The sequence below is a fragment of the Papaver somniferum genome, chromosome 4 (assembly GCF_003573695.1).
Source record: "Papaver somniferum cultivar HN1 chromosome 4, ASM357369v1, whole genome shotgun sequence".
NCBI classification, from domain to species: Eukaryota; Viridiplantae; Streptophyta; class Magnoliopsida; order Ranunculales; family Papaveraceae; genus Papaver; species Papaver somniferum.
Genome location: NC_039361.1, coordinates 55,646,888 through 55,656,777, shown reverse-complemented (window position 1 = coordinate 55,656,777; position 9,890 = coordinate 55,646,888). Strand labels below are relative to the sequence as shown.

At 36.9% G+C, this 9,890-nt stretch overlaps 3 protein-coding genes across 3 annotated transcripts; 1 reads left to right on the top strand and 2 right to left on the bottom strand.

Annotated features, from left to right (window-relative positions):
* Window positions 1-1,119: 1,119 nt before the first annotated feature.
* Window positions 1,120-2,374, bottom strand: LOC113275569. The gene is made up of 3 exons (XM_026525103.1): window positions 2,238-2,374; window positions 1,881-1,911; window positions 1,120-1,646 (listed from the first exon to the last, which is right to left on the bottom strand). The coding sequence occupies exons 1-3, from the start codon at window positions 2,246-2,248 to the stop codon at window positions 1,458-1,460; spliced, it is 231 nt and encodes a 76-aa protein (XP_026380888.1). The 5' UTR covers window positions 2,249-2,374; the 3' UTR covers window positions 1,120-1,457.
* A 1,044-nt stretch (window positions 2,375-3,418) lies between these two features.
* LOC113275568 (NAD(P)H-quinone oxidoreductase subunit L, chloroplastic-like) lies at window positions 3,419-4,480 on the top strand. The gene is made up of 4 exons (XM_026525101.1): window positions 3,419-3,721; window positions 3,824-3,931; window positions 4,028-4,122; window positions 4,197-4,480. Exons 1-4 carry the CDS (start codon window positions 3,491-3,493, stop codon window positions 4,297-4,299), a joined length of 537 nt encoding a protein of 178 aa, XP_026380886.1. The 5' UTR covers window positions 3,419-3,490; the 3' UTR covers window positions 4,300-4,480.
* A 561-nt stretch (window positions 4,481-5,041) lies between these two features.
* Window positions 5,042-9,360, bottom strand: LOC113275567. Its single transcript, XM_026525100.1, has 10 exons — window positions 8,724-9,360; window positions 8,498-8,635; window positions 8,095-8,286; window positions 6,846-6,983; window positions 6,630-6,748; window positions 6,402-6,534; window positions 6,149-6,278; window positions 5,964-6,043; window positions 5,686-5,820; window positions 5,042-5,603 (listed from the first exon to the last, which is right to left on the bottom strand). Exons 1-10 carry the CDS (start codon window positions 9,177-9,179, stop codon window positions 5,367-5,369), a joined length of 1,758 nt encoding a protein of 585 aa, XP_026380885.1. The 5' UTR covers window positions 9,180-9,360; the 3' UTR covers window positions 5,042-5,366.
* Between the last annotated feature and the right edge of the window lie 530 nt (window positions 9,361-9,890).

The following is a 9,890-nucleotide window of genomic DNA, read 5'->3' as shown; positions in this document are numbered from 1 at the left end:
GCACTAGCAAAAAGAGGAGTGAGGTTAAGCATGAGCCAAGTATAGAGGTATAGTGAGAGACCTCCATTTATGGGAAGATTAGAATGGCCAGATGATAAATATTTAGATTTTGTTAAAGTTTGGTGTCATGAGGCTATCCTTTTGTAGTTTGGGACATCTTTTTGTATTGATTCTTGGTTGTAAATTTTGGTTAGTAAAAATTTATGATTTTCCGAAAAGAATAACTTTTTTTTTTCTTCGTATCGTAGAAAACAAAGTTTACACAATTTAAGATCAGAAAGGAACTTGAGTTGCATTCGAAACTTAATTTGTCTCGACCAACGGTATATCCCGATAGTGGAGGCGGAGCCAGCCTAGTGCAAGGGTGTGCACTTGCACACCCAGCCCAGCTGGTTCCAAAGCCTATTTTAAGCCCACTAACAAAATCTTTTTATATATATATATAAGTCTATTTTTACTTCTTTGCACGCCCTAAAGAAAAAAGTCACCCCATGACAAATTTTTGCACCCATCACATAATTTTTGGCTCCGTCCCTACCCGGCAGTCAAATGGCCAAACAAAATAACAAGTATAGATGTAAGCCACAAGTGAAGCTTTTTTTTTTTTTTAAAGCATGAATTCATTGCATTACTAATGGACTATTACACGAGTGTATATTACACCCCAAGATTCATCAATCACAATTTGATTGGTAAGCCATGAATCTACAGTGGCATGACATTGGAGCGAATTAACAATATTTGGATTGGAGTTGCACCAGGGGAGGATGTTGGAGTCGAAGGTCGAAAAGCCTTCGGTCAATGCTTTTCACAAGAAAAGTTGTATTTTTGATGGACAGAACGGTGTCCACGGGAACTCAGTTGGTGGTGAAGATGTTCGATGCAGTTGATTGAAGTTGTTAATCTGACCTTTGCATGCTGATGCTGTTGTGGTGGACTGCTCGAGAAATATATGTCTACTCATTTGTTTTTCCATTGGATCCATAATTCTAAGTTGAGTCTTTAGTTTTTGAGTGAGTCTTGAAGTAGCCCATTTCTATCCTTGAAGGTTAGTGCTAAAAGTGCTAATAAGCTATTACAAAGGTCACTAAGACAAACATGACGAATTATAGACTCGACTAAGATTAAACTAAAGTAATTAAAACTAGAAGAAGGAATACAAATTTGCTTGAAGCGTAAAATGCTAGAAACTCAAAAGAACTTGTTAAGGAGTTGAGTTCACCGGCCCATTCGAATATCAATTAGGGTTTTGCATGACAAATGAAGCTGGTCTCACACATAAGTATTGTTAAAATTTTAAAATCTTAAAGTTCAATCGACACAAACCCGAACAAGCAACCAATATCTAATGATTAATTGGCGCTTTACATTACTACTAAGCTTTTCATGGAGAGTGAGCAACTGAAAATGAAGCTAGCAAAGCCAAAACCTTGTCATTTCTTTTCTCCCCTGAATGATTAAAGTTTAAGGACACTTAGGTCTCCCTTCTTTAGTCTTCCAGTTGTTGTAACATGGACATGTCTGTTTGTTCCCGAAGGTTCCTGGTGGTACACAGAGGCATTTGGAGCAACACTTGAGACAATAAAACATGCATGGCTTTTTATGTGATGTCGCCGAGCAACGACTTGTGCATTTTGGCTGGCAATCTGAGTATACAATAAACAGTAAATAATATCAATTCCCTGTATTTGTTGCTAGACTGTGATATTAAAATTCAATTACAATTGTGCGACATAATCCAATATTTTAAAATGTTTCATCATAAAGAAAAAGGAAAAGCTCTTGTTGTCCATCAATTGCTGATTCTAGAGGTCTCCAAGGTTCAATGGAATTTTAGGCACATTCGGAGAATATCAGCAGTCAAAAACATATGTGTTTACCTGAAGGACGGAGTACCGACAGCCCATAACTCTGTGATTCAGCAACAAAAAAGAAATCAACAAAATGAGCTAGTTAAAAATATCATGATTTATAAAGGGGATACCAGTTCTACTAAGTGCAGATACCATTTCATATAGGACAAAAAAATCCCACGGATCCCGGCCGTTGGATCGATGAAATTGTACCAGCACTTAGTAGGACATGTATCCCCTTTATAAATTGTGAAAAATATAGACAAGGTAATGAGTGAACAAAAAGAGTAAAAAAGCATGTAATGTATATCTAGTGAGGCACTAATAAAATCGTTGAGTGATGATATCAGTAGTAACAGTGGAACAAAGTAGTAATACTAATACCTCAACTGCATGAGATAGCAGAATTGTTGCAAACAAGAACATGACACACAAAGGAAACAATTGAGAATTGGAAGTAGCTCTTCTTGATGATGATCCTGCCATTTCTCTCTATTTCTACCAGCTGAGATCTCTTTAGTCTCTTTAGATGGGGTGAGAATATTAGTCCATATTGAAGCTACATTTATAGTGATAAATGTTTACTGTTAATGATTAGAAGATGTCTCACGGGCACTAAATCAAGAACAGTAAACCGTTGTTTGTGGCAGATAATTAGGGTTAAAAAGTCATGTAGGGTAAGGTCACAATCACAAAAGGAGAAAACGAGAAATTACGCTGATATAGGCGTGTATGTGGAGGTATTAGTTGATTTTGTTGGTTGGCTTGGATCATGGCCGAGATTATGCATTATTCTTTCAAGCTATGACGAGTGATGACTTATGATCACGTTCCCTTCTCATCTGTGCATGGAATGTAAAATTATAATTACCAGTGACCTGAATTCGAGACTCGACAACAACAATTCTTTACGGATCAGATAAAAAAGAAGTAAGGTTTCAGCCGAATGCCTCTGTAAAAGTCGGTGTCGGCAGATGTACCCGTACTGGTCACAAAATATAAGAGTAGGTTTGATTAGCATTGCATTTCAAAAGTAATGTTTTGGCAGTTCTAATTATTACGCCCAACTCCTAAGATATTTTGAGTGAATGCTTTTCTCTTTTTCTTGGGAGTGCAACTGTTTAGTAGTCATGGTTTGACCCTCGATTTTTTACAATATCAAAAGCACATTATATATACTGTGTATGTTGGGAAAAAGTTTCAAAGTGAAAATGCAGAAGGTACACGAAAAATATCTGGAATTGGATTTGATTGACAATCAAATTTTTCTTTCATAATCGCCCATTAGATTAATGAAGAGTAGTTTCGCCAAGAAGAGTTTCTGTACACGAAAATGATGCAAAGAAATCAATAACACGAGCATTTTTAATCTTGGAGTATCATAACATTTAATTACTAGGTTTTTCATTTGACTAACTGAACCCAAGGGTTGGTACAAATTTGCCAAGAGAACACCTAACTACAATGGGGACCGAAATTTCCTTTTTGGCACCATTTACATTTTGTACAGACTTAGGAAAAATCCCATGTGTGTTTCTGTCCGCCCAAGCACATAGAAGAGATAAGGCAACAAAATAAACAGTGAGAAAGAGGAGAGGAGAGGAGAGGAGGAGGGAGAGAATTGTACCAAACTAAACATGACTTCTTCACTGAGCCTCTCAACTGCCACCAGGGCTTTACCTTCTCCATCCATCCCTCACAAAACCAAGCTTTCTCGCAATCTCTCTATAACTTGTAAAGTTACAGAACAACAAAGTGGCAAGCCAAACAAGATACAAACCTTGATCAATCAAATTAGTTTGAAACCAGGAGGGATATTGTCCAAGAATTCAGGCTTAGCGATTCAGATCGGAGCTCTTTTAAGCATTGTAAGACTAAAGTTCACTTACTTTTGTTGTGGTTCCATCAGAGTTTAAAATTTTAAAAGAACAATATATACTATAGGTATTGATGAATATTTGCAAATGCAGGTTGAGCAACCGGCTTTAGCAATAACAGGTGTTAACAACGAAGAAGAATTGTCATGGATATTGATACAACTAGGAATTCTTGCATTTTGGTATTTCCTTATCATGCCGGTAAGTGAGCACAAGTATGGAAATTTTGCTCTATGTGTATGTACATTGAGTCAAGGTGAAATAGTTTAACGACCAGACATAATCTATCTATTGCAGCCTATAATAATGAACTGGATGAGAACCAGATGGTATAAAAGGAAGTTCGTGGAGATGTATTTTCAGTTCTTGTGCACATTCATGTTCTTTCCAGGGTAAATTCAACAGCTTCATTTCCGCTTCTATTACTTGTGATGTCAGACTAATTATCATACTCTTGTTTGGACAGAATTCTGCTTTGGGCACCATTTCTGAACTTCAGGCAACGTCCCCAGGATCCAAATATGAAATATCCATGGTCCACGCCTTCTGACCAGTCTTTGACAGAGTGATTAAATGGAAAGAGGCTGCTTGTATGTGCATACAATGTCTTGTATCACTTTGTATAAATACATATAACATTCAGTGTAAACTCTGTTGTTTTTCTTCTTCCAGTGTCAGAAGCCAGATCATTGACTAATTAGATTAATGAAACAACTTCATATGCTTGAAAAGTACAGTATATTTATTCAATTTCCACTTCTGGGAATTCCCCGTTCCCATGCCAACATTGCCAATCGGGCATATTTTTACTGGGACTCGTTTTAACACGGATTCTTTAGATATTACAGATCTCGCGTAATTCAGTACTGTGGAGATTCATATCCCTCTCTCTAGAGTTCGATTCCCATCTGTAAAAGTAGAAGGTAAGGTTTTTCGTCGTCACAAAGATTGCTGACGGCAAGGCATTGAACGTACAAGAAGCATTTCCGGTCCAACAGGATTAATGCTAAAATTCCCTGCACCCCTTGTAGTCCGTCTGGCCCTTCCATAGATGAAACACTAGTTTTCCTGAATTGTTAGAACATGCCTTGCATTGCATGTACAACTTTTTTGATTAATGATTAAAACTTGTATAGAGAATAATGCTCATAAGACAACATGAAGAAAAAAAATGAGAAATATGTATTAATGCTCGATGTTCTACATTTATCATTGACAAGCCTTTTACGCTGCTTGGAGAATTAAGGCTGATTTAGAATAAGTTACAATTACAAAGAAGTTACAGCTGTTTAAAGAAAATACAGAAGGAAATTGTTCCAAAAAAACTAGTCTCAACTTAGATTAAAACATGTCAAGCAATAAGATGTGCTAAAGGAAATACAGCTTGATTTAACCTAACAGCTCTCAATAAAAAGCTGATCCCAGGCTTAGCCCAGGTTTATACTAGTTTGTATAAGAACAGAAACAGAGTTAGTATGATATAGAAACTTTTGTGAGCCACATAAGATAAAAGTTCTGTTTTTCTAAAACAAGACACACTTTGTCAAAAAAATAAAAGAAGAAGAAAAAAGACAACTAAGATAACATGTCCATTAAGGAACTCGAGTGAAAACTGGGTAATGTAGCTATCTTTCATTTAAACGGATCCCAGGTTACCAAGCATAACTTTAATCTTCTCCAAGTCCAATGACTCCATCATCTCTGGGGACATCACAAAGGCACCAACAGCAACTGCAACAAGTGCAACGGCCATGCCTTTCAAGCATCCATGGTTTCGAGAAGTTCTTCCTAATAAGACCTTGCAATACTTGTTTGCTTCCCGGATGGATGCATGCTGGCTTGATTTCTCTGCATCGGCCAACTCTTCTTCGTTCTGAAATCAATTGAAACAATCTTTTAAATATGATATCATGCATAAACTTGAGTAGCAGCCTTAAAAAAATTATGTATTTTACCTTCTGCCTGAAACTCTTAAGAGCCTCCCTCAAAGGATCAAGAGATAAATGTTTAGCAGAGTGATCCTTCCATTCATTCGCCAGCCTTTTAAGAACGGCAGCACTTGCTCCTACAGTCTCCAAGTACACTTTTTCCTGTAGTCGCACATATGCACATATTTTAGTGAGCCGGAAACCTCAGGAAAACTAAAACGAAACCACTATTAAAAGTAAAAGAATGAAAATAATGATTATGAAGCAAATTGCTACTACTGCTGAGAGCAACAAGAATTCCTCACCCAATGTTTGTAAATATCGGTGTTTTGAGTCAACGACCATATGCAAACACCAGCTGCTTCTTTAGATAATTCCGGAGCACCTGGGTAGCAAAAATTATCGGATTGCAAGCACATAATGCAGATATCTATAAAGTGAAGTTTACCTATTGAAAGTAAGTATCATTAAAAGGAAGCATTTTACTCACTTTCTCCGACAGCTTTGAGTGAGAAAGTAAATATCTGCTGGGTAACTTGCTTCATTGCTTTGCTTCCAGGGGAACCAGCAAGAGCCACCTCTTTCAGGACAGGGTATACAGCCTCAAACCTCTCAGTTGCCTGCAAAAAAAAATTCATATATATGTATATATGATCATCAGGTTGTCTACATTTGGAAGTTTAGAAATAGCATCTTTGAACACGCAACCACAAAACATGATTGATACTGCTGGAGATGCTAACCTTGACTCGAGCTGAGGATGCTGGAAAGGTAAGTCGCATTAAAAGCTCAAAAGCTGAAGGTGGAACCATACGCTCACCCTTCCTGACTGCGCTGTTCAACAAGATAGGGCGGGCTTTTGGGGTTGACAAGATTCTGAAACAAAAAAAAAAATGAAAATTTTAGGTACATAATAATGATATTAGATAGAAAAAAGAAAAAAGAAAAAAAAACTTTCGACCAAAACCTACCTCTCCGCTAACTGCAGTATCAAATCCCTAGACTGGGGATTACACGATTTTGCATTGATGACGGGTAAAAAGTTATATGCCCATGCAAACATCCCAACAGCCAGGTCTCCATGACATGCCTGCACATTACTATAAAATTCAAAATCTAGCAGGGGAAGGAAATTCAGATTCATCATGTAACAATATTATTCCCGCATGTGAGTTTGTAAAGCTCACCTGAGTGGCTGCCCATACAAGAACTGGCAGTTTATCTTGACCTTGATATCTTGGGTTTTCCCTCAGAGTTGGCAACAAGCTGACAAGAACATCAGGCTTTCGTCGCAACGTCATTGCTAAGACCACAAATATCGCAACCTGAAGTTTCAGCAAGGATCAAATTCTAGTACTTAATTTACAAGCTAAAGAAAAATGGGATAACATGTACCCTACCCTACCAAAAGAACCTATGCCAGAAATTTGATAAAAGAAATCAAAGAAAGACAAGAAAGAACATGTTGTTATGATCTCTAATACAGCTACATGAAGCAACAACTTTAAGAGACGACTTTCATTTCTTGGCTAAGACTAAATGAGCAAGAACCAGAGGACGCCGAGAAAAACATCTCCACCATGAAAACCAACAACTATCAAACTGCAATTAAATCCTAGAGCAAATCTTGCTACACGGTTAAACTTGCCAGCTAACATAACTAAGCTGGTCAAACTTCTCAGCCATGCTTTGAAAAAAAATTAAGGAATTTGAAAATATTAACATATCCAAAATAGCCACGTGTATAGCGTACGGATATTGTTTCCAAAAGTGAAAATTGTTCAAGCATTTACAAAGCATAAACAGATACATCCATATATGCATTTATGCTTGATTGCTTTGAAGATAGACTTGAGAGGCAGTGGTCCCCTCAGTATGCCAAACAGATTCAAGTAAGGCTAATGACTAATAACTCAAGCAACTACTAGTAACTCCTAGTAGTGAGAAGTTAGACATTCAAGCAACTATTAGTAACTCCTACCTTTGTGACCTTAGTTTTAAGCAGCAAATGAAGAAATGGATTTATTTTCAAAAGCTTCCAAAAGCTCAAAGGATAGATACCATGCAATGGAAACTAAGATTTAAACTCATCGGACTTATTAAGGCTACATAAGACATTCCTTGGAAACACTACCGAACTTCAAAAGGTATATAACATGCAATGCAGACAAAAATATGTGCAATGGAAATTAAGATTTAAACTCATCGGACTTATTAAGGCTACATGAGACATTCCTTGGAAACACTACCGAACTTCAAAAGGTATATAACATGCAATGCAGACAAAAATATGTGCTGACAATTTTTATCAAGCATCACTTTGGATAGATGTAGTCGTATAAGATGTTTACCAAATATGAGCTATATAACAAAAGTTACAGGGAAATTTTTGTAACATATCTAGCTTAATAATTAATAGACACTGGTGCTATTTACCTGGGCCTTTGAGGAGACCTGTTGAACAGCCTTTTTGGATCCCTTGGAACCAACTTGTAGATGTGCTGCTAGGTCCGCGAGAATGCTGTCCAAAGACCACAAAACAAAGGAGCCAAGTGCCTCAGGAGATCGTTGGTTAATCCAATCAACTGATGTTTTGTAAACATCCTCGGAGATATAGTTGAGAGGTATCTGTTAATATCAACCAAATAGATATATAAAAATCCAAAATCCCATGATGTAGACATATATTAATTGAAAATAGATCAAGAACAAATAATGAATTAATGAAGACATCACTTCAATTTGATCAAGAGAAAGAGACCGACGACTTTTAATTACTAAATTATCAATTCAAAATTCCCATCTAACAAAAAAAGAAACATTTTTAATTGAAACTCACATCAGCTATCTTTGCAATTGGGGATTCCTTGAAAGTCTTTGTCCATGGGAATTGTGATGCAGCTACATTTGAAAAAGCTCTAGCGAAGTAATCCGCAAATCGCATGAGCTGGATATCTTGCTGAGCTTCATACGATGCCTAAAATCCAAAAACAACAATAACAGATCAGACTCAAAAAGAATAAACCCTAAAATACAAAACTTAATTCACCAAAATTGAAACATACCGTAACATCAACAAGGAATGCAGCAAGATCTGAAGCATCAATTTTAGAAGCAGCTTCCTGAACAGTAACTTTAGGTTTCTTAATTTTCTTCACTTTAGGTTTCTTCTCTTCAACTTTACCATTCTCCACAACCTCCTCATCACTTTCATAATCGTAATCATCATCAGAACCACGATGTTGTTTCTTCGATCTAACAACAGGTTCTACATTATTCGCTTTCTGTGCTTCCGTTATCCGACGACGTCTATCATCAGCATGTAATTCCACCGATCTAAACACATTAGATTTCGCACCACCACCACCATTTGCTTTTACATCCTTCGCAGCATCCGCCGCTGCAGTTTTCCTCTGACGTTTTGGATAAACAACTTTTTGCCATCCGTGATCTTTATTATTGTTATTGGAAACGGTGAAATCCTCAACATTGAAACCTGATGATTCATGATTCTCCTCCATGATTCGAGATAGATTTGTTTGTGTGGTTTTCGTGTGAATTTTCAGGGTTCGTCTAGTGCTTTCTTTTTGTTGTTGTTTCGATTAAATCGAGAAAGGGGTTTTTGTAGTGGCAGAGAAAAGAAGACCTTGAGTTTGAGATTCAGAAGAGAAGTAGAAGAGAAAGAGAGAAACAAAGGGCAGATCACAGATTCATTGACTAATTTTATAAAAACTGTCCTATCAATTTATTTTCCTGTTTTGGGGTACCCTACTAATGTGGCAACATCGTAATGGTAAAGTTCGCGTCATTGGCAGAATTTATTGTATTAGGATTATGACACGTGGTAATTAGAAAGGTTGGAGGGATATGGCTGAGCGTCTGAGAGAGTTGTTGATTCACAGACAAGGTTTAGGATAAAACTAACCTTGTTTTTCGGGAGAATTACGTAATAAGCCATTATTAAATTTTTAGTAGGATTAGGAAAATTATCAATAAATTTCCCGAAATAGTATAACATCGTAGGATAAGATAAAATATCTTGATCATTGAATATTCGATGATGCATGTAAGTCGTTGGATTAAATATTGGACGGCTTAGAAAAGTAGGAGTATTGGATAAAAAGGAAACGGTATATATATGGAATTATTGAAATGAGATTCCACAAAACACAAAGAAGGTCAGGACGTGGCTGCCACCAACCAAACCTCACGTGTTTTTAATGATCCCAACT

What these genes read in the sequence shown, in the direction of transcription:
- LOC113275569 (XM_026525103.1), bottom strand. An exon ending in GTCGGTACTCCGTCCTTCAG is followed by an intron (nt 1,647 to 1,880) that starts GTAAACACATAT and finishes TTGTATACTCAG; the next exon opens with ATTGCCAGCCAAAATGCACA.
- LOC113275568 (XM_026525101.1), top strand. Translation starts at nt 3,491, where the DNA reads ATGACTTCTTCACTGAGCCTCTCAACTGCCACCAGGGCTTTACCTTCT. An exon ending in GGTATTTCCTTATCATGCCG is followed by an intron (nt 3,932 to 4,027) that starts GTAAGTGAGCAC and finishes TATCTATTGCAG; the next exon opens with CCTATAATAATGAACTGGAT. An exon ending in ACATTCATGTTCTTTCCAGG is followed by an intron (nt 4,123 to 4,196) that starts GTAAATTCAACA and finishes TTGTTTGGACAG; the next exon opens with AATTCTGCTTTGGGCACCAT.
- LOC113275567 (XM_026525100.1), bottom strand. Translation starts at nt 9,179, where the DNA reads ATGGAGGAGAATCATGAATCATCAGGTTTCAATGTTGAGGATTTCACC. An exon ending in ATACTGCAGTTAGCGGAGAG is followed by an intron (nt 6,535 to 6,629) that starts GTAGGTTTTGGT and finishes TTTTTGTTTCAG; the next exon opens with AATCTTGTCAACCCCAAAAG. An exon ending in TTAAGAGTTTCAGGCAGAAG is followed by an intron (nt 5,604 to 5,685) that starts GTAAAATACATA and finishes AATTGATTTCAG; the next exon opens with AACGAAGAAGAGTTGGCCGA.